At 34.6% G+C, this 23,940-nt stretch overlaps 2 protein-coding genes, 1 long non-coding RNA gene and 2 other non-coding genes across 9 annotated transcripts; 4 read left to right on the plus strand and 1 right to left on the minus strand.

Annotated features, from left to right (window-relative positions):
* Nucleotides 1-933: 933 nt before the first annotated feature.
* LOC132640639 (voltage-dependent chloride channel 1, chloroplastic-like) lies at nucleotides 934-5,374 on the plus strand. The gene is made up of 4 exons (XM_060357318.1): nucleotides 934-1,859; nucleotides 3,055-3,222; nucleotides 3,751-3,957; nucleotides 4,797-5,374. The coding sequence occupies exons 1-4, from the start codon at nucleotides 1,179-1,181 to the stop codon at nucleotides 4,971-4,973; spliced, it is 1,233 nt and encodes a 410-aa protein (XP_060213301.1). The 5' UTR covers nucleotides 934-1,178; the 3' UTR covers nucleotides 4,974-5,374.
* Nucleotides 5,375-6,083: 709 nt separating this feature from the next.
* On the minus strand, nucleotides 6,084-6,157 carry TRNAV-CAC (transfer RNA valine (anticodon CAC)). The gene has a single exon. It is a non-coding gene; the product is annotated as a tRNA-Val (tRNA).
* A 2,247-nt stretch (nucleotides 6,158-8,404) lies between these two features.
* On the plus strand, nucleotides 8,405-12,912 carry LOC132640640 (uncharacterized). The gene is made up of 2 exons (XM_060357319.1): nucleotides 8,405-9,013; nucleotides 12,345-12,912. The coding sequence occupies exons 1-2, from the start codon at nucleotides 8,818-8,820 to the stop codon at nucleotides 12,548-12,550; spliced, it is 402 nt and encodes a 133-aa protein (XP_060213302.1). The 5' UTR covers nucleotides 8,405-8,817; the 3' UTR covers nucleotides 12,551-12,912.
* Nucleotides 12,913-14,367: 1,455 nt separating this feature from the next.
* Nucleotides 14,368-19,075, plus strand: LOC132640641 (uncharacterized). Of its 5 annotated transcripts, none has more exons than XR_009582304.1 (5): nucleotides 14,368-14,775; nucleotides 17,781-17,839; nucleotides 17,919-17,995; nucleotides 18,100-18,208; nucleotides 18,779-19,075. It is a non-coding gene; the product is annotated as an uncharacterized LOC132640641 (long non-coding RNA). The 5 variants fall into 5 exon arrangements; XR_009582305.1 differs by having other exon boundaries at nucleotides 14,368-14,770; XR_009582307.1 differs by having other exon boundaries at nucleotides 14,432-14,509.
* A 3,247-nt stretch (nucleotides 19,076-22,322) lies between these two features.
* Nucleotides 22,323-22,408, plus strand: TRNAY-GUA (transfer RNA tyrosine (anticodon GUA)). Its single transcript is given in 2 exon segments — nucleotides 22,323-22,359; nucleotides 22,373-22,408. It is a non-coding gene; the product is annotated as a tRNA-Tyr (tRNA).
* The last annotated feature ends 1,532 nt before the right edge of the window (nucleotides 22,409-23,940 follow it).

Consider the following 23,940-nt stretch of genomic DNA (forward strand, 5'->3'; position numbering starts at 1 on the left):
ATTAATGAAATTTCTATTAGGATAATACCTAACAGAATTAATTTACCAACAAAAAAAAAAAAAAAAAACCGCGAAAAACATTTTTCGTGGTACCAAACACACCCTTGATGTGGTCTTAAGTTGAGTAGTCATGAGTCATAGACCTTGACTCACCTTGCTGTGACACCATCACTTCCTTCTTTTATTTTACTAGTGAGTAACCAAATTAATCATATTGGGCCTCCGAAGAGGACGAACATGGCTACAATTTATACATTGATTAGATTTTATGCAATTTATATGTACTTTATAATAATCAAAATATTTTTATACATTTTCATATATAAAAATTATAAGAATCTATACAGTTATACATATTGTATACAAAAATTATACATATATGTTTTTTAGTGTATGAACTTTGTACATAAAAATTACCGATTATAATGGACTTATTGAGTAAAAGTTTGAAAAAATTAGGTAACAATATCTCTTAATTTTGAATGGAGAGAGAAAAGTGGATTGAAATAAGGAAGCAAAATTTGGAGAAAATCAATGAATTATATCTCTAAATTTTGAATGGAGAGAGAAAAGTGGATAAAATAAGTAAAACGATTTCCTTACCTTATTTAATGTGTTCTATTTGTTTCTTTATAATTGGCCTAATTCATATAGATTTTTTAATAAGTCTATTAATATATTTTGTAGACTGAAAAATATCGTTAAATATACTCCTACCATGTACATATATATTTTTTGCCCTAATAAAAAAAAGCGTGTCAGTCAAAAGAGGAGAATTGAAGGGTTGCAATTAAAGGATGATACACGTGTATACATGAGAGAAATATTACCAATCGCATGAGCTCAAGTGGGAGGATAAAAAGAAAAGTTGGCTAGCCCAAGTGTACGATTAACATTACTTTTGGTGCAATTATAACAGTAGTGTTCGTCCATGTTTGCCCACACAAACGGTCATTTCTATATAGTAGAGATAGAGAATATTCCTTTTTTTAATTCCTAATTCTTGAACAAGTGAAAAAAGGAGATTCACAAATTAACCGTTACCAACCACCTAATTATCCAGTATCCACCTATGTTCTTTACACAGCAACTCTCAAAACACTTTCACTCTTTCAAACACACTCCCATGTTGTCACCTTCCTCAACATCTCCAAACCCTAAAACCTTAATTCTCATCAATGACAAATTCAAGAACCCTTTTCACCATTCAATCTTCAACAAATGCATCTTTTTCTTCCCATTTTACCCTCAAGAAACCTTCACAATTACAACAAAAACCATTCAAGAAACTCACTTTTAATGTCCTCTGTTCTTCCCAATCTTCAAAAACCCCACAAAATTCAAATCCAATATCTACCCTTGTCTCGATTATTCGTGTAATACCTGATTGGGCTGATAAAATTCAAGAAGGGGGTATGAGAAAGAAGAGATCTTTATACAACCATGAAACTTGGGTGCAACATAGAAGTTCTTTAAGGCATGTTAGGCACTTGTTTTCGAGCTTCAATTCTCGAGTGATTTTATCGTTGATTCCTCCGGTTATAGCTTTTACTTCATTTGCTATAATGATTGCTAGTTATAATTCAGCTGTTTCATTGCATTGGTTGCCTGAGTTTTTCCCTGTATTGAGAGCTAGTCCACAGCCTTATCAATTGACAGCTCCAGCTTTGGCACTTCTGTTGGTGTTTAGGACCGAGGCATCGTACTCAAGGTTCGAAACAGGGAAGAAAGCTTGGACTAAAGTGATTGCTGGAACAAATGATTTAGCTAGGCAGGTGATTGGTTGTGTTGATAAGAGGGATGATGTGCTTAAAGAGGCACTTTTGCAGTATATCATGGCATTTCCAGTTGCCTTGAAGGTATATATGTTGGTTTAGTTAATCAATTTGGTTCACTATAGTTTTTGTTGTATATATTGTACTATACATTTTTATTTTGTGGGCTTAAATTATGTTCAATTATTATTGCTATGGGGTTACAATCGGTCCCTGCACTCCGCTTAGGAGAGCAATTCAGATTTCATATAGGGTGTGTTTGTTATGGAGGAAACATTTATCAATTTTCCCCTAGTTGGCTGGTCAAAATGTTTTGAAAAACATCTCTTTAGGAAAACAAGTTCCTTATAAATGAGGAAAATGACTTCCCTAGTGGAAGTAAGGAAAACAAGTTCCATAAATGACATTCCGCACTAATTGTCTCTTCCCCACGTTGGAACACACCCCACCCCAATAGCCCCCATCTCCACCACCCCGACATACCCTCAACCCCAATCCTTATAGTGTTTGCCTAGATTATAACAAATGTTTTTGGGACAATATGTTGTGCTTACTTACCAAATACCAGAAATTAAGTAAGAAAACCACTTATTTTCCCTCATACCGAACACACCCATAGATGGAGAACTTCGGTATTTCTGCAACTAGTTCTGTCACGAAAAAAAGGGGGAAAAAGACGAGAGAATAGAACTTACTAATTGGGTATATTTCTATACAAGTGAAAGTAGGAATAATCTGCTGTCTGCTGGCTAATGCAATGATCAGATGGTGAGGCCCAAATCTCAATACACAATTTTTGGAATGTCTTATTAATGGGAGATATGAAATATATCTGTAAATTACAAATGAATCTTGCGAGTGGCTTATAGAGCTTTCAAACTCCCAATGGCCTTGGTCGAGGCTTCATCAAAATCCCTATACCTATGTATATTCTTCCTTGTTAAGCTTAGAGAAATGATTTAACATTTTCTGTCCATTGTTCGATCATCAATTAAAAGGAAGTTTTTCAGAACTGCATTAATAGGCTCATATCACAGTATTCTTATTGAGGTTTAACTGAAGTGGCATTAAAATGATAGAAGCTGTAAATCCTTATTTTACATTTTAAACCTTGAGCGGTTGGTACTTCGATCTCATTGTTAACTGATACATTAATAAGTCGTATTGTACATGCACGGATTACTTACAAGCAAAATACATTTTCTATGATAAGCAAAGGGATAATGCTCCTTGCCTCTTGCATTGTATTAAACACTAAGATTACACTACTTCTATGCAGTGCCACATTCTATATGGCTCAGATATGGCTAGTGATCTCAAAAACTTACTTGAGGCTGATGATCTAGCAGTAGTTCTCAGTTCTAAGCATCGCCCTCGTTGCATCATTGGATTCATCTCTCAGAGCCTTCAGTCGTTAAACTTGGATGGGACGAAACGGAGTCAGCTGGTAATTATTCTTGAAGGAGATATTACTTTTTTTATGCAGTAGAAAAGTCTCCCAGGGGCTACATCTTTTGCTTCTGTTTCAAACTTTTTCCTTTTGGCGTATTAGAAGAAAAATGTTTTGATCTTTATTTTTATCAAATTCCTTTTCTTGATGGATCATTGCATTGTGTAAGAAAAATATTCAGGGGTAATTACCTTTTGGCACCGCTCTAAAAAGTAATAGTCGGCAAATGTAATGTATATTAAGTACAAAACATACTTATAATATACATATTGTATACACAAATATATATTACGCTTGTTACATAAGCAGTGTATATGTTTTGTATATTTTGGCTAGCATCCGTAATTAATTTAGGCCGATGGCCCAAAAATGAAAAAAAGCCCCTTTTGGTAATCAACTGATCTTTTAAGTTCCTGTAAGAAGGAGCTTCACTTGCTATGCTCGTTGATTTCATCAGTTGCAGAATGCTCTTAAGATTTAAACCTTATGAATAGTCCCGATGACTTATGGTTTTAAAAAGTGCAGGAGTCGAAGATTTCTTGTTTCCATGAAGGTATTGGTGTATGTGAACAACTCGTGGGCATTCCTATTCCTCTTTCATACACTCGGTTGACGTCAAGGTTCTTGGTCCTTTGGCATCTCACTCTTCCTATAATACTTTGGGATGATTGCCACTGGATTGTGGTTCCGGCAACTTTCATAAGTGCTGCTTCCTTATTCTGTATTGAAGAGGTCAGATTTCATTTTCTTCTCCTCATTTTGCCAAGTTCTCCATCTATATTTAACCAGAAGAACAAACACTTTGTTATTTAATTATTTCGTGCAGTAGAGATCGATTTGTTTGAAGGCAAAGCTCTATTAAAATGTTATGACTTTGCCTACCATACTATTCAATATTGTTGAGAACATAATTAAATAATAAAAGTGTGAATCTCTCTAACAACTTAAGCTTTTAGATGAAATGTTCACACACTTCAACATGGTATCAGAGCAGACAGAGGTCCTGGGATCAAATCTGACCGGCACCCGTCAAAAAGAATTTTCACGTGCTTGGGTCATGAAAAAAGAATCAGGCCAGGCCCGCACGTGATGAGGCGTGTTGAGAATATAATTAATTAATAGAAGTGTGAACTAACAACTTAAGCTTTTAGATGAGAATGATACACACTTCAACAAATATGATAGCTCAAGAAAAAAATTTAAAACGAACATATTATTGTTTCTCTCAAGTTTCAATAAGTGGGGTTTTCAAGCTAATGTCATCTTGAATTTAAACAAAGTATCTGATAAATGGTGTGAGGCTCCAAGGTTCATTATACTGTAACACTGGTTTTCCCTCTACCCCCCCCCCCCCCCCCCCCCCAAAGAAAGAGAGAAAAAAAAACAACTAATAACAAAAATAAAGAGAAGAGAGAAACACAGTGGAAGGGTTCTGGTTTGATTGGAGAGTTGGTGCTGTCCTATACAGAGGTCTCATTTGGTTATTAGCTCTCTGGATGAGGAGTGTAGAGGATGGCTAATAATATCAGTTAATTCATATTTGACGAAAAGAGGATGTCCATTTTTTGCAGGTTGGTGTCCTTATTGAGGAGCCATTTCCAATGCTTGCACTTGATGAGCTCTGTCAGCGTGTTCGCGACAACATTCAGGAAGCAATGGCAAATGAAAAGCAGATTCAAGAAAGATTAAACAGCAAAAGAAAGAGAAGTTTTAGTGAACATTCTCCAAATGGTTGGCCAACTCCATAGGCTGATTAGGAACTACGGCTTAAACAAAAGACCGAAGTCTTGTCTATCGTGACTTCAGCTACTGTACAGAAAGAGAGTGTAACATACATAAATTTTCCACACCTGGGGAAAACAAGGGAAGACTTATTTCTATTTCCGTATGTGTAAATATATAGTTGAAAGTATTTGTTCTAGAAAGAAAAAAAAAATGCATTGAGTTCAACTTCCAAATTCAGTGACTTCAAAATTGGATTACAGAATTCCCCCACATGTACAAAAGTATATATGATCTCATGTACTCTTGGAAATAGCAGAAGAGACGTGAATGAGGAAACAATTTTCTCAGTTAGTCTATTAATCGCGATCCCTCCTTTGGAGGAAGAGATTGTAGTTTTGAGAATAAATATTGTGTCGATATGATAGCTACCTGTCTCCTACTATTGGCAGTAGCCTAAAGTCATCCTTCATATGATAACCATTTGCACAAATTAGATCACCATAAGTTATAATATCTTAAGTATCCTCCCGGAAGAATGCTCCCTTCAGAGATGCTTGAAATGTCATGTTCTTCAGCCTTAAGATGGAAGTGAAGATCTTGAAAATGTTGGCGATACAGTATGAAGAAGTTATTTGGCCCCCTAACTTCAAATGAAAGAACACAATTCTTCTTTGGAAGCTAGATAGAATAAACAATAACTACATGATGTTCTTGTAGCAATTTCGAGTAGTATCCACCACAGTGACGCAGCTAGAATTTTTACTAAAGTGATCCAAAATATAAAAAAGTAAACATATATGAAAGAAGTTAAGGGGATTCAACACCTATTTATTATTTATGTATATATAAAAGATAATTTTGACCTTATATATACATTGTAATTGTTCAACAAAAGGGGTTGGACAGACCCTCTTCCGATACCCTAGCTCCGCCATGTCCGCCAGACTCCATGACTTCCTCTCCTAGCTCATATGAGAAATGATTATCAACTAATGTAGGAGTACATGTAGTATAAAAAAGTTATATTAAGAAAATCAGAAATCAACTGATACAGTAATTTAGTCCAGAAGTAAACAACAAATCTTTTGTCAAAAAAATAAAAAGAATGTGCAGAAAGTAAAACAATAAAAAAGTGTCTGAGCCCGGGTTCGAACCGGGGACCTCTAGTGTGTGAGACTAGCGTGATAACCGACTACACCACCCAGACTTGGTTGACACTCTTTTCTTAATATTATTAGTTATAGACAAAGTAAACAAATCACGAGAAGGATTGAACAGTTCAAATTTTTGCACCAAAACAAGGGGGACAAATAAAGAAACTTCCCAAAATTCTGTTTTTTCAAAAATCAGAAACTGTAGTAAAATGAGTTATCACATGGTAAAAATCAGTGGTTGGTTATTAAATTTTCAAAATTAAGTTGGAGTTGGATTGAAAAGTGCTCCAAACATGTTTTCGAACTCCATCTTCGAAAATTTTAAATAAAGTGATCTCTTCTCTAACAAAACACAACTCCATCTTCGACTCCATCTTCGACTCCAACTCCAACTTTACATTTACGAAGTTGGAGTTGGAGTTGGTTACATTTTTTGTAAAGAATAATTGAAATAATGTTCATACTTGAATGTACTTAAATACAATTTCCTATGTGAAAGTGAGTTGGAAATCAGGTTAGTTTTCCAAATTAGAAATACAACTCCAAGTTGTATTTGAAATTTTCATGGCCAAACACTAATTTTTAAATAAAGTGAAAAAGCTATTCCAAAAAAGATAAAAATAAATGGAGATATTATGTGATTTATTAGTATTCTAAATCTTAGTTGGTATTCAAAATATCCGATTCAAATAGACAAATTAAACAAATTGATTGATAAATAATACATTTCCAATAAGAAAAAAAATCAAGACAAAATAAATAATAATAAAAAAACACTTTATTTCGACTATAAAACAATCACTTTATAATACTCCCTCCGGATCAAAAAAAGAGTCCACTTAGCCATTTACACACCCCTTAAGAAAATACTAATTCCTAGACAAAAATAGATAATTTGACTAAACTACTCATAATTAAATAGGTACTGGAATTTGATCATATAACACTTAATAGGGGCAAATATGGAAAAACAAAGTTAATTCTTTCTTGATTTGCTAAGTGAACTTTTTTTTTATCCAAGAAAAAAATACTAAGTGAACTCTTTTTTTAATCCGGAGGGAGTACTTAGTAAGAAAAATGAAAAATGTCAAATATAATATTTTGTGACATATGGTCCTTAGTATCCTAACAATTTGATAACCAACCTATAGACTTGTTTGTTTTTCGTAAAGAACTTGTCCCCTTAGGCCTCATTTGTTTGCACTTATTGGAGGTCTGAATCTGAGTGGTTCAGATCTTAAGCCATTAAGTGCATTTGTTTACATTAAGATTTAAGCACTTATTGGGTCCGAATAGGTTTTAATCATTAAGATCTTGAACCAAGTCTTAATATCATTAAGAGGTATTTTTATCCAACCCCAACCCCAACCCTCCACCCTCACCCGCTCTCCACTCCAACCCCACCCCACCACCCACCCACCCTCCACTCTAGCCCCCCACTCCCCACCACCCTCACCCCACCATTAACCCTAATCCCACGCCACACCACCTACCCCCACTTCCCACCACCAACCCCACCATCAACCCCTACCCCACACCACTCACCCCTACTCCCCACCACCCCCCATTTCCCACCACCAACCCCACCCCCCACTACCTCTCACCCCTCACCCCAACCATCCACCACCCACTCACCTCTCCACCCCCGCTCACCACCCACCACGACTACAAAACATCTCCACCATTACTAGTGAGCATAAATGTTTCATTTTTTTTATCAAATAATATTTTTTATTAAATCTGTATTTATTTTCTACTATTTAGTAACTTTTTAATTTGAATTGTATATTTATTATGTTTAAATAAATACATTATGCATATTCAGATATTGAAAAACAAACAGTCTTAATCATTCAGTGTTCAGACCTAGAGACAACATCTTAATGATTCAGATTCAGACGTCTTAATCTTAATGAAAACAAATGAAGCCTTAGTTATCTTCCGGCTCCTAATTCAAATTATTTCTCAAAGGCATAATATTAAACGAGCCCTCAAACTTAGCCTCAGCTGATAAGTATGTCCTTCAACTTTGGGTGTGCACAAGTAGACACCTCAACTTTTCTCCATTTTACCAGTTGAATATTCTAACTTACAAAATAATCATCTAGACACCTCCAAAATTTAGGTGTCACGTCAGCATTTGTGTTTACGTGTTCAACTTTATACAAATTGAGGTGCCTACTTGTGCATATCCAAAGTTGGAGGACATATTTGCCTACTTTTTTCTGTTTTCAACATTCAAAATTTTCAACTATAAAACAATCACTTTATAATATAATATTAGTAAGAAAAATGAAAAAAGTGAATAATTTTTTGTGACAAACAGGTCCTTAGTATCATGTTGGATTGACTTTTTAAAATTAGCTTATAAGCTAAAAGTTCAGAGTAAGTTAGGAATGCTTTTTATTTTTAGCTTATTTTTCCTAAAAGTAAGTGCTTAAAAGAACTTTATGTATTTTTCAAACCTCACAAAAACAAAAACAAAAACAAAAACAAAAACAAAAAAATCCCTTAAAAGTCAAAAAAACACTAAAATAAGCAAATCCAAACACCCTCTTAATAACCAACCTACAGACTTGTTTGTTTGTGTAAAGAACCTGTCCCCCCAGTTATCCTCATTTCAAATTATTTATCAAAACTTTCCAAAATTTTCGTTTTTCAACATTCAAAAACTTTCTCCGTTGTTTCTCTCTCTCTCTCTCTAAGTTATATAATGGAGGTAGAAGAAGAAGTAAGAGAATTGGAAGAACAAGTTAACCAAATTGCTGACAAAGTTGCCGATTACCGAACTGCACTTCCGGGTCAGCTTCAAAGTATTTTCAGTTCAGTTATTGCTGCTCAAAGACCCGTTTTCAATACCCAGGGACCCGAATCTCAACCTGGCTGCTCCAATTACCCACCCACATCCGGTACTTTTCTAGGGTTCTTCTTCTTCTTAATTTGGTGTCTTTATTCAAACTTTTCTCCATTTCTTTTAGCCCCTTAAAAAAATACTAATTTTAAGTACCTTTAACTAAAATTTGCATATTACTATTAACTTGACACATTGACATCCGGTCATTTAGCACTTAATAACGAGTTAAGGATAACTCTAGAAAAATAAAGTTAATTCTTTCTAAGTGAATACTTAGAGCCTGTTTGGATGGGCTTATGCTTATAATTGCAGCTTATAAGCTAAAAAAAATAAGTTGGGTAGTCTAACTTATTTAAATAAGCTGTTTTAGATAAGCTAAGTCAAATGGGCCCAATTACTTTTTTGAGCTTATTTTAAGCACAAAATGATTTTAAGCTGGCCAGCCAAACACTCAAAAAAACTGAAAACAGCTTATAAGCAACTTATAAGCCAATCCAAACGGGCTCTTATTTTGAACCAAAATAAAAAGGCTAAGTGGACACTTATTATGAACTGGAGGGAGTATAATGTTAGTTCCCGAGCCAGTTTATGTGTATCAACTCTGCCCGCACTCAGGTAGCTGTTTGTTTTTTGTTTCTTCTAGGATTTGACCCCTAGTTTCCTTTAGTCTTTATTCCAGCTTCATTGGCCGCTAGGCCACGCCTTGGTTACCTTTCTCTATTTCTTACAGATTGAAGTACATTATAGAGAATGTTGCAATAGTGAATTGAAAGAGGATTTAGTGTTTTCTTGTGAATAAGAAATTGTCTGTCCTACCTTGGAAAGAAAGAAATGTGTCCATCCTAGTTTGGTATAAAACTAAAATTTTTGGACATCGCGTTCTTATTCTGCAAGCTACTGATTGATCCAAGGGAGGTTGTTAGAATTTGGCGTCTACACTGAGTTTGAGGAGATCATAGGTATAGAGGAGACCTGGGGTGACATCATTATTGTGGACTTTGAACTTGGACTCATTTCATGCTTCGAGTTAACACTATGGTAAAATGCATGGGTGCACCTGCAGTGCTTTATACTGCAGTGGTGTCATTGATCTCTCCAATAAATTGAGAGCTTATTCTTGCTTTCTTATGTCAAATCCTACTGTGCTGTAGGATGCAGGGTTGCAGCCGCCAAACTAGTTATTCACGCCATTTATGGTCTTGTATAGAAAGTTAGTGTGTGGTTCTAGCTTGATATATTGAGGCCACCAAACTAGTTTAGCGGCTTTAGCCATGTCCTTATTGTCGTCTACTGGAGGATAGTTTGTGGTTTAGCTTGAGCCATTGAGTTAAACCATTATGTGAACATGAGTTTTCCATTTTTCTCATTTTCTTGAGTTCATGATGATTGAGAAAAAAGAGAAACCTTTTTAATTGAGACTCTGTGTAAACATAAATCAATATCACACTAACAAACACTGCTAGTAAAATGATCGGTAAAAGAAATTAGTAAACATTAAAACTGCTTCTCCCTCCTCCCCCAGCAATATAAGCTAAGGATGAAAGGGAAGTTTAAACATAATATTAAAAACAGAAAAAACAAAGTTTGCAATGTGGTTCATGAGTAAGTTTCATCAGAATGCAGTTGAGTGCAAAATTATCTGGAGATAAGGTTCCTTTGCTACAATGTTTTGTTGAGTGACTGGTTTTTCTCTTCTTCTTTTCCCTTTCCAGAAAGGTTAAAGGAAGGGTCTGTTTCTGAATGAACATTCTTCAAATTATCTTAGCAGGAGTACATGTTCCTAAATTGTTCTAGTGCCTTTTGATAATACCGGAAGTAGTTTCTTAACTGTCGGTAATTTTTTCAGAATAGGATTGCGTTCCAAAATGTGCTTTTCCTCCTTTTTGCACGGGTTGCCCTGATTGTCCCTGCAATTGATAAACCTTTTCCTTTTCAATTATTTTTCGACCAGTACCTTTAGAAATAATGAACCATCGCTAGATATTTGTCTCTTTTGATCTTCAACTTTTTCATAGAATGAAGTTCTCCCATATTTTCTTCAAACTAGAGGTGCTTCAGATCTGGATTATTTCCAGGTTAACTTTTTTAAGTTGGAGGATAACATTCTGAAACAGTATTATATAGGGGTAATGGTCAAAATCAGACAGACCTTAGAAAAATAAGACCATGTATTATACAAAGCGGACTTCGACAAGATAACTATCTGGTTCCACCTACTAGGATAGATACTCCCTCCGGACCAAAAAGAATGTCCACTTAGCTATTTTCACACCCCTTATGAAAATACTAACTCCTAGGCAAAAATGGATAATTTGACTAAAATGCCCCTAATTAAATACTAAGTTACTCGGACTCTTCACTTTTGGTGCCGCACCCGTGTCGACACGACATGGGTGTGGGATCCGTACCCGATCTGGTTAATCGATTTTGGGTACTTTGACCAAAATCGACGGAGAAATTCCAAACAGATTCAATGATTTATGTAATCAAAACAAAAGCTAAGGTGAAATTGAAGAAAATGGAATACCTTGTACATAGAAATTTCTATGTCACTCATTTCCTTTTATCTCCTTCCAGGGTTTCTTTCTTGATCAATATTTTCTCCTCAAGTTTTCCACATTATATCTCATAATTTAGGTTTTATAACTCTATTTTTAGATATTTGAATTATTTTTAGCCGAATCTCCGCACCCGTATCCATACCTGGATCCGTATCCCTGAATCTTAAAATTTAGATCATGAAGGATCCGACCTCTAGATCCGCACCCGTATCGGACACCCGCACCCGAGTCCAAGCAACTTAGATTAAATATGTATTGGGATTTGGTCATCTAACACTTAATAAGGGCAAATCTGGAAAAGTAAGGTTAATTCTTTCTTGATTTGGTAAGTGGACACTCTTTTTGAACCAAAAAATAAAGGCTAAGTGGACACTCTTTTTGATCCAGAGGGAGTATCTAATAAGGTTTTGTCGTGATTCCCTGAAAGTTTAAGCCCAAGATATCTCTGGAACCTTTTAAACCGTTGAACAATTGTTGATTATTCATTGTGGGATCTCTGGAAAGAGGAATCATACAATCCTCTTTTAGTTTGGTATTAGTACTTGCTTTTGCGTTACCTTTAAAAAATGACCTCTCTTTTTTTTTTTGGTTGAGAGCTACAAGGCTAGAGACATTTTCATAGAGTGATTAGGAGCTAAATGCACTTTAACCACAGATTTCCTTGTTAAGGTATTAGCTTTGTCATTAGTGGGAGCCTTGTAAAATGCCTGCAAAATTTTGAAAGGAGGATACATGCAATGATCTGTATCCTTGTTGATAGTTCAGTAAACTTGTGGATTTACAGATTCGTTTTCTTTCTAATTATTTTCCTGATCACTGTAACAGATGTTGAAGGGCGTGGTGCTGCCTTACCCGAAGAGGTGCAGAAAGAAGCTGAAAAAGCGCAGCTTCTTAAAGAGAAGATATCAAGTAATGCATCTGCCATACCTATTGTAATGAACAGGATGAAGGAAATTATGGCAAGGATCGACAAATTGCAGTCTAGCAATAAAGTTATCCATCCTGCCTTCAAAAGGAGAAAATTTAGCTGATAATTCCCTGCAAGATCTGCTCGGCATGGTATAGAACGTGTAGCTTTTATTATGCTTAACAGCTTTGACTGCTGCGGAACTCGTGAGCTGTCTTCTAGAGAAATATTCATTGATATAAATCTAACATTGTCAGGGAACACCTTCTTTTTGTAATTAAATGCAGAATTAGTTAGTTTTGTATTATAAGCATTTCTTAATGGTTATAGGGTTTGGTTTATGATGATGAAGTGAGATATGTAATCCACTTAGTTGAGGTTGTGACTTTTGTGGTGTTACATTGTACTAGGTTTTTTAGTTCTGGATTTGTTGTACATGTATTCCATTATTCTGTGTGCATGGGAAGAGAAAAATGCTTCTGTCCAGTTGTATTGCCTAGTTTATTTTTGCTGTTGATCATGTGGTGCGCTGAAGCTTTGGACGAAAATATTGAGTAATCAATTAATTAACAATTTTTTTACGACAGCTAAATAAGTAAATATACTACTCCATCGTCTCAATTTATGTGATATAGTTTGATTAATCATGAAGTTTAAGAAAGAAAAGGAAGATTTTTGAAACTTATGTTCTAAAACAAGTGATAGATATTTGTTTGACTATAAATCATTTCATTAAGGTTAAAATGAAAAGTTTTTAGTTAACATTCTTTTTGGGACAAACTGAAAAGGAAAATGCATCACATAAATTGGGAGAGAGGGGTATTTATTGAAAAAAATAATATATTTAATCATGAAGCGACAGTGTAGATGATTATGGAAATCTGCACCTTGAGAGCAAGTATAGAAATGGATTTGAATTGTTAAAAAGTTGTCCATATTATTGTATAAAATAAGTACTACAAACAAAATGTTGTCAAATATCTTGGAGGTCTCCAATCGAACGAAAGTCATATCACGCCTGAACTGAATGTTGATTTTTTACCAACGTCCAATTTTAGTATTTAGATAGTAGATAGTAGTAATTCTTTTGTGAATTAGGAAAGAGGAAAATGATTAACTTTTTTCAACTTATAAACGGAAAGAATACAACTTGATCTCAGTATTAATTTTCATCTAACTAAATCACATAAATTAGATAAACACAAAATTTTAAATAAAAATTTTCTTTCGTCCCACAAAAAATTATCATGTTTTGAAATACATTAAACTTTCACAAGAACATCAATTAATAATCCTCAATCTCTTGCACATAGTAGTTTTCAAATAAAAGGATGCACAATTTTAAAAAGAAAATTCACGTATCCAAATATCCTCGGTCCACAGCTGCTCCCTCGAGACTAATCTGTGAAACAAAAAATTTCTCTGAAAAACTTTAATCTAAAATATGAAAAAAAAAAGGGGACTAGAAGAATTGTTATTTGTTTGTCTTTCCTTTTTAGTCCTTTACTAAAATGTCTCTTTCCGTAATTCTTTAATTTCAACTTTCCACATGATATGTTTAAGAACACAAGATTAAATGATATTTTTGATATATTTAACATATCTTTAATTTAAGACTATAATATTCAAAAGTCTTTTTTACTTTCTTAAATCCCGTGTCAAGTCAAAATCAGACAAACAAATTGAAACAGAGGAGTGTATTAGACAAACAACTTTGGTAAATTGCATTATGAAAAAAAAAAAACTAAGGGTCTGTTTGGTATGACGGAAAATGTTTATAATTTTCCCATATTCGGTTGGCCAAATTACTTTGAAAAATATTTTCTCTAGGAAAACAAATTCCTTAAAAACGAGAAAAATGACTTCGAAAACAAGTTTCATAGGTAATATTTCAAGTTGATTAACTTTTCTCCACCCACCCAGCGCCCCCAATCCCACCCCCGACACCCACTCCCACCTCATCCGACCCCAAAGATATTGTGCTAAATTACATATAAATGGACAGTATCTTTTTGCTTACTTTTATTAAACCACTTGTTTTCCATGAGAGGTCCACCACCAGCAGGTGGGCCGCCTCACCCAGGTATGCCTCCTCCACCGCCATCTAGTGGGCAGGTTCCGGGAATGCCACCACTGAAAGTGCAAGAGGGGGGTGTGAATTGTTAAAAAATTTCGATCTGTTAGTCGACTAGGTTAAACCGGTAGTCGACTACTTACTCGGTGAATGCTAAAGTAAGGTGCAGAAAATAAATGACACGCGTATTTTATACTGGTTCAGATTCAATGTGAATCCTAATCCAGTCCCCTTGGGTTGCAAGGGTGTTCTCTGCAGCTCTTTTATAAGGTTTGGTACGTTTTGAATAAAGTTCCTACGTCTACACTCAAAACACTCTTATTCTTTTTGATACAAAGCCTCACAAACTGTAACTCTCATTTTTTTTTGTTACACTATAAATCACTCAGACTAACAATGTTTTGAATGAGACTATTACATAAGTCTTGTGTTTGTGAAGCAGCCCTTTTATAGCGTTTTAGGCTCTTCACGCAGAGAGATCAACCCAAGGGATTTGATCCTTGGAAATGGAATTAACGATCCTATTTCCAAGAATAAGACTGAGCTTTTGCTGCTTTCCTTGTGCGTCAAGGCAGCATTATCATTCATCAAGATTATTACACTTCATGAGATATGCCTTTCAATGTTGGAGATGGCCTTTCCTTCTTTGAAACGATTTGATGCTGCTGGAATATTTCTTCTTTAATGTTGTAGATATCTTTTCCTTTCTTGAATGATTTTGTACTGCTGAAGAGTACTGCTGTTAGCAACGTTAGGGCTGGGAAGTCATTACTTGAGTGAGCCCAGCTTGTTGGGGCTGTTTTGTGGGCTCCCATCTTGTTGGGGCTGCTTTGTGGGCTCACATATATTCCTTGTGCGATTTAATTACTATACCTGCACAAGTAAAATTATCATCATAAAAACTTGACACTAACAACCACCTCACCAGCAGAATCAGCAGCACTAGTAGAAGAATCAGTAGGTACTGCTAACTGAGTTCGTTTTCGATCTTCAAGTATAGTAATTCTTTTTATGGTATCTTCTGCAATTAATATGCAAACTGAAAAGAGAGCTCTTTAAGTCCAGTATGTTGTTGTTGTATGCTATGGTGTTTCTTGCATGATGATTGGTCTCGAAAAGGCTAATAAGCTTGACTTTTTTAAGCTGCAATTTAATTTCGATGAGCTGTTTGCGTAATTATAGTGCCCACGTGTGGGATTACTCTGGGTATGTTGTTGTTGTTGTTTGCATAATTGTAGTGCATAATTGCATAACCGGTTTCATTTTCAATCTTCAAGTGTAGCTAACTCTATTGATTGTCTAAGCTCATTCGAATCATAGCAATTCTTGGTTAAGGGGATGTCTTTGTAGAGTATATTCTGCAATTAATTTGGAAACTGAGAATGCAGGTCTTTAAGTCTAGTATGAGCTACTATTAGTACTTCTTGGATAAGATAAGCTATTTTATTTTCAGTAATGATGTTATTGGTGAGTTTCTTGCATGATGATTGGCTTGGATTAGGCTAATTGACATATAAACTCGATCTTCTTAAGCTGCAATTTAATTTCGACGAGCTGTTTGTGTAATTCCACTGCAACATTGATGAACAATTTTAATTATTGTTGTGTGAATTGATTGAAGAGCATTTCATGGAAGATGGGCCTATATGCCTATGATGAACTTATTTTTGTGAAAGATATATCTGTCTCTGATCATTTGTTTTTTGCGATGAAGGTAGTGATACTATGTCATCTGAACAGGAACTGTTTTTTGGTACTGTCTTATGTTGCATTTAAGTTTGTCAATCTTTAAATCCAATTTGTGCTTGATGTATGATGTTGTCCCTTGATGGATCTGGAAGGTGTGGATGAAAAGTGCTCTGGTTTTGATAGTGATATAGGTTTTGAACAGACCTAGAGGTCTTGGAAATATATGATTGACACTGAATTTTGGCTAGATTTTGAATAAACTTCTTTATTAACATGGTGTTGTATCACAAAGTGTTGAAGCTCTCCCTTTGTCTTAGATTTTTTGACCTACTATTTTGTTCCATCCTGTAAAAGATATCTTTGCTTGAATGGGAAAGTCCATGCTGATGGAGTATCCACTTGTAATATTTTCACATTGCAATTTTATTATAATTTATAAAATATATGTAAGAAACTCAAATATACTCTCTCCGTTCACTTTTACCTGTCCACTATTCCCTTTATAGATTTTCATTTTTACTTGTCAATTTTCACATATCAAAGTAAGACAAAAAAAAAAAACTTGTTTTACCCTTAGCATTTATTACTCATTTCAAATCATTTTCCCAACTCCAATACAATTATATATCATTTAATAGGGGTATTGTGGTAAAAATACATATCTTAATCATTGTTTCTTAAATAGCGTGACAAGTAAAAGTGAACGGAGGGAGTAATAAACTTATTGCACATTTTTTCTATTAATCTCCGTGAAAAGAACAGGCAGATCAACTAAAATGAGGTGTAATTGTTCTTGAAGCTGAAGTGTTTTAGTATGCTGGGTTCTTAGGTTATCCATTTTGCATCAACTTTTAGGTTACATAATTATGGATGATCTACTAACGAGCTATGCATCTTGTTTGAGCGTTTGAATAATTTGCGGTAGACCAGAATGGAATTGACTGCATTGCGATATCCTATTATGATGATAGAACTAATATGCTAGTCTGGAGTAATACTGCGGAAGTTGTAATTCTTCCAACCATTGTAGACTCTCCTTTTGAGATGGAATCATTGTAGAATCTCTTGCAAAAGAATTTGGGTTGGAATGATTAACAACCCAAGAAACTGTAAAGGCTCTGTAGTATTTCGTCTAAACAACAACAACAACAACAACAACATACCCAGTGTAGTCCCACAAGTGGTGTCTGCCAAGGCTTTAGAGGTTAGGTGAATCCTGTATTTGTAGATAGCAACCCGGGCTACTGCAGTGTGGCCAGACCATGAGCTTTCCTCTTTACTCAAATTGCACTTGGTACTCTTTGATTGGCTTTAAAGACAACACTAACAGTTTTTGCTTGGATTCTTTCTATCATATGGTACCCTGCTTCTCAATGTTGTTGTATTACTAGCACTTCAGTAGGTAATAGCCTTTTTTTCTTTGTAAGCTCATCTGTCTCTAATCATTTGGTTGTTGCAGTTAAGGTAGTGATTTTATAGGATCCAAACAGTAAATTATTTTTGGTACTGGTTTATGTTGAATTTAAGTACGTGAATCGAGAAATCCAGATGGTGCTTGATGTACAATGTTGTCTCTTGATGGATCTGGCAGGTGTGGATGGAAAATGCTCTGGTTTTGAATAGTGCTACAGGTTGTGAACAGACCTAGAGGTATTGAGAAAATATGGTAGATGCTGAATATGGATAGACTTTGAATAATCTACGTTATTAACATGGTATCCTTTCACAGAGTACTGAAGCTCTCCCTTCGTCCTTGCTTTTTTGTCGCTTGAACGGGAAGTCCATCGTGAAGAAGATAATCCACTTGTACTATTTTCACATTTCTGTCAATATTATGATTTATAGAATATATGTAACAAACTCAAATATAATGACTTATTGCTCATTTTTCTATTTATCTCTGTGAAAAGACAAGCAGGTCAATTGAAATGAGGTGGGAGGGTAATTGTTCTTGCTAGCTGAAGTTCTGTAGTATGCTGGCCTGCTGGGCTCCTAGATTGTCCTTTTTTTTCGAGAAAGGTAACATAGTTGTATATACATTTAACTTAGTTTGTCCATTTTGCATCAACTTTTAGGTTGCATATCTGTGGCTGATGTACTAACCATGCATAATTTGGTTACTCCAGCATTTTCCAAGTTTAGTGTCTGAATCATTTGTGGTAGACCAGAGTGGAATTGACTGCATTGTGATTTGTTATGCTATTATGACAACAAACTAAAATGTTAGTCTGGAGTAGTACTGCGGAAGTTGTTATTCTTGCAACCATTGAAGAATCTCTTTTTGAGATGGAACCATTGTAGAATTTCTGGCAAAAGAATTTGGAGTAAGTTAGGGTGGAATGATTAGCAACCCAAGAAACTGTAAAGGTTTCATAGTGTTTCGTCTAGTCCACAACAAATTGTACTGGACTTGCTTAGGCTCTAGAGATTAGGTGAATCCTGTATTTGTTGATAGAAACCCATCTTCTAAATATCTCCCAACCATTAGTAAAGACTTCATTTGAAGATTGTCTACCCCCGCCCCCCTGACTTGTTCCTTGCATAGCTTGAATTATAACTAATTACTTTGTTTTCTTGTGATCATTGTAGGGCTTGCTCTGTAAAGGTCAATTAGTCATTAGCTTCTCCTGCTTACCTCAATGAAGATTATTTTAGATCCTTTCTCTAGCAAAGAATCACTCGGCTAAGGATTTGGTGTTTGGTGATCAGTCTCTGGGGCTATATTTGATGGGGGTAGAGTGACATTTTCGTTCAAAGAGCTTGTAATTGTTCGAGACTGGAAGTTTCAAACTAATGTTCTTAGGAGTACATGCCAAACTTTTCCCCTTTTGACATTTAATACTGCTTTCTGAGATGACTTAATGAACATTATAGTCGTTTGGTCAATAGCGCCAGTCTTGCATTTACTTATGTTTTCACTTTGTTTCTCAGCTCATATTGGAGTGCTGTTATTTTACATGCTACTGAAAGTGGCCGCGCTTCGCGCGGTGATACAAGTATCACCAAACTTGTATCTTTATAAATTACCTGTGTTCTATAGTAAAAAGTAACTTGTATCTTTATAAATTCCGTGTGTTCTATAGTAAAAAGTAAAAATACACAAAAGTTTGTATTGTCACGTATCTTACGGACCTCAATTTATGATGCCGGAGGTACCCTCTTTGACCAACTATATTGTTACTATATTCTTCAGTCATAACTATCAATATGTTTTAAAATAAATATTTTCTCAAAGTTTATTGTTCTTTTTTAGATATTTAACCCTCATTTTTCGAGTTATAATGTGTAATATCAAACAAAAAACTTTTCTAATCATATTACACACCTATAGGGGAGTAATATGTATTTGTTATGATCTTTAAAAGATACATGCATCTAAAATTGCTTGTTAAACTTGATCCCGTAGCAAAATATCATAGCCAAGTAATTCTACCGCCATTATATGCTAATCTTGTTTGAGTCAAATCATAGCGAGTAGAAATATAGAAAAAAATATTTAACTTGTATAGATACAATAGTAGGAACTACAGTATAATCTATGGCTAGTTGACAATCTTCTTCGCGATAAAAAATAATGAATAAAAAACATGTAAAATCAGACACGCATACAAATAGAAAGATATTCAGAAAATAAAAATACCACAAATAGATTAGTAATTATCTCATAATCATCTCTAAACTCATTATCAAGCAGCACATCCAAAAAAATTCTGTGCTCCGCTTGGTTTCTCTCATTTCCTTAATTCTTTATTATTGAGTCTTGAGGATTTTCGTGGATGCAATGGGTGATGACCCAACAACTACAAGTTATATATAGCCCTCCATAATTCATATCTTTCCAACTTCATAACCCCTAAATGAGTTTATTACAATTGAAAGTGTATGTGCCGTTTTATTCCTCCATAGTCACCACATTAGGCATGTTGGAATAATGCTCCAAATAAATCTTATTAATGGGGTAGTTGCTTTTGTAACGTCTTGAATAATGGGAGGGAAGAAATATTGAATAGGAATGAGTGGAGTAGTAAATATGGAGACATTTAAATATAAACATCAAAGAATAAGAATGAATAGAGGAGTAGTAATTGACGCATTTATTTTTGTACAATAATAAGTAATAAAAATGTAGGAAAAAATGAAAAAAAAAAGATAAATATGATTCTTGGCCAAAGAGAGGTGCCACGTCACTTCTCTAATTCCTATTTTTATATTATATACAGATATAGATCGACGATACCCGCAAGAGGAGATATGTGTTTTTGAAGCAAAGTAAATGGATGGGAAGGAATTGTTCGAGGGAGGAGGGATTAAGGGGTGGTATTAGTCTAAGAAGACTCACTCTGAAATATCTTTATTTTTGCAATTTCCCTTGGTACTACAGATGCATAATAGCAAGATGATTATTTTGCTATTAAGCAACGATGATCATAGTGTTACCTTAGTAAATCTGTCTACTAGATAATAGTAGTATGAGAATACCAGGTTATGTACAAAGCGAAACATGTATTTCGCAAAATAAGAATTTATACAAAGGGTTATGATGACCCTAAGAAAGAAAATTGGACAAGCCACTGAAAAACTTATGTGGAATATCTCCATAGCTATCTACCCATTGCTGCAAGATGATACCTATCAACCATTGGATATTAGGTATTTGTCTTTTAAAATTTTTGCAATTTTAAATCAATAATATATTTATCTAAAATATTCTGTCTTTCTTTTAAATATTTCACTGAATAAACACTTCACTAACTAAAACAATAAAATTTAATATTCTAGTTCTAAAAGAAATAAAAGTGATATTAATATGCAATTTTCAATGCATGGGTTCATTACCTCATCTATTCAATTTATGTGGAAGAATTTGATTGGTCATGTAGTTTATGAAAAGATTTTTGAAACTTGTGATTTTAAATATTGTAAGATTTCTACAAATAAAAGCATGTCATTAAGGTAAAATGAGAATTCAAAACCACCACTCCCTCTGTCCCAATTTATATGATACACTTTCCTTTTTAGTGTGTTCCAAAAAAAATGACACATTTTTATATGGGAAAAGGGTCAAATATACCCCTCTACTTTGTTTTATTAGTTAAATATATCCTCCGTTAGTGAAAGTTAATAAAAATACTCCTGACATCTTCAAACTTCACACTTATGCCCCTATTTGGGTGGAAATCTCAAATCCTCTCAAATTATCCAATTTCAAAAAAATTATCCACTTTTTTTGTTGACCCGCCCCGCCCGACCCGCCTATCATTATCATCAAGCTCTAGCATCATCTTCTTCCATGAAAAAAAATAAAATAAATAAGAACACACCCAAATGATAAAATTACAAAACTCTCCTCAAATTTCATCTTTAAATCCAATTCCAAGTACTGGCTGCACCAGCCGTACTTGGAGAATTAACAGTAGGAGTAGCAGAGTAGGCGTTTTTCTAAAACGATTGACCAATCGCTTTACAATGAATGTGCAATTTCAAATTGTAAAAATAGGACATTGAATGATAAAACAAAAAAAATAAAAAGATCAAAAAATTTCTTAATTGAGCAAAAAATGGAATATTCTCCATTTGGGATTTTATCATTTGGATGTGTTCTTGTTTTTTTCTTTTTTTTTTCTCAATAAAAGAAGATGAAGCTAGAGCTTGATGATGATGATAGGCAGGTCGGGCGGGGCAGGTCAACAAAAAAAATGGGTAATTTTTTTGAAATTGGGTAATTTGAGAGGATTTGGAGATTTCCATCCAAATAGGGGTATAAGTGTGAAGTTTGAAAACGCTAGGGGTATTTTTATTAACTTTCACTAACGGAGGTATATTTAACTAATAAAATAAAGTATAGAGGTATATTTGACCCTTTTCCCTTTTTATATTTAGAAATAAGTTAACTTAAAGCTTCCTCTTTTTTGTCCTTGACGAAATAATTTACAGTCACACAAATATTTATGGCTTGTTTCAGACTACAAACTTTAAAAGCCTTCATTTCTTTCTTAAATCCGTGTCAATTTAAACTATATCGCATAAATTGGGACGGAGGGAATACTTATTTTCTAAAACAGAACGTATGATTCTCTGCTAAATGAACAAATGAGAAATTGTCTATAATGTAATAGTCATCCAGGGGCACAAGCCGACCTTAGCTCAGTTGGTAGAGCGGAAGACTGTAGTGTGGTCATAGCAATCTTTAGGTCGCTGGTTCGAATCCGGCAGGTCGGACTTCTTTTTTTAAAATTTATTTTTCTTTTCACTTTTATTTGTCTTGCGGTTATTTTCCCCCAAGTTCAGAACAAATGTGATTCCTATTATTGAAGTTGTAGAGTGTAATTACTGTTTTGGCTCGAACTTTATTTATGCATAGATCTATTAACTAAATACAAATATTTCAAATTCATTAAATCAAATAAATTGTGATAGAATTCAAATTCTGAATCAAATAGATTGTTGGTTGAAATGGTGGATGTCCTGATCAATTCACATTTTAAATGTTCTTTTTTGGTACTGTTTACCCCTTAAAAAGGTAACAATTGAATTTATAAGTTATTTAAAGGATACACGATTTGATTTGCTATAGAATGAAAAATAACAATAACAAAATACAGATTGCGAACAAAAGAGTAAGAGATAGCCTCGGTATTGAAAGCAATAAACAGCCCGCTCTGAGGCCTGAATTACTCGGACCCAACTATGAGGATTCTTATTATTTGATACTTGACAAAACTATGAGAATAAGTTAATGGTGTAATCGTGTAGAAGATGGTGAAAACTGATGGGGATATAAAGATTTACTCCCCCCTATTTATAGTACAAAAGTTTACATTCAACAACGTAACTAAATCAACCGGAGATAAAATCCCCGAAATCTCGAGCATGATAGCTGTTAATTGCGCCGTGTGGAATGAAATCCGCAACGGACCGGATTTCTCGCACTATCTCCAACTGTAAGCGCACTCCTCGGGAATTGCCATGTCCGAGCTTCGGGTCCGAAATGTTCCTGTCCGGTATAGTCGAACTCTATTATCCGCTGCCCTTTATTTTCAGTTCGGATCGTTGGACCTTGGGTCGGTATCACCGCCCCCGATTTTTACCGTATATAGGTACTATTACATAAAGTCCTATTTGTGATGCCAATTATATGGGAGTTAGTAAATTGACTATAGATTCCTTTTCCAGTTTATCTCCAAATTATTTTGGGGATAAGGTGAAGGATGAATTAATTGGTGTCTCACCATATACTTTGGTGATTCGATCCCAGGTTATTGATTTCATTATAACTTTCATTTTTAATTGTTAATACTCTAAGGTTAGGAATTTCATCATTTAAAGTCTCTAAAGACATGGATGATCTTCAACTTTTCATTTTATTTTCCAAAATACCAAAGTATCAAGTATGTAACTAGTGCACAATGTCTTTCATTTAACTTCCCATTATGGCTGATTACACTAAATTGTCCAGTTACATATTTCAGTCACCTAGTATTGCAAGTCCTGTACTTTTTCCTTCTTTCATTATAAACTAAGAAGCAGCAAATTGTTGTGAATAATTCAACTGATGTGGCAAATGAAGTGGAAGATGAGTTGGCGGATGACGTGGCAAGTATTTCGGCCAACGAGGAATCCCATTCTATTATAAGAAATAAGCAAATGCCCGAGGCAACCCTCCAAGAAGTTAACAGATTCGTGCCAAAGTGGGGGAAGAAAACGTGAAGGGAGCAGTTGATAATTAGTAATAAAGAAGTTGAGGGAAAACT

Source organism: Lycium barbarum, chromosome 5, assembly GCF_019175385.1.
Source record: "Lycium barbarum isolate Lr01 chromosome 5, ASM1917538v2, whole genome shotgun sequence".
Classification (NCBI taxonomy): domain Eukaryota; kingdom Viridiplantae; phylum Streptophyta; class Magnoliopsida; order Solanales; family Solanaceae; genus Lycium; species Lycium barbarum.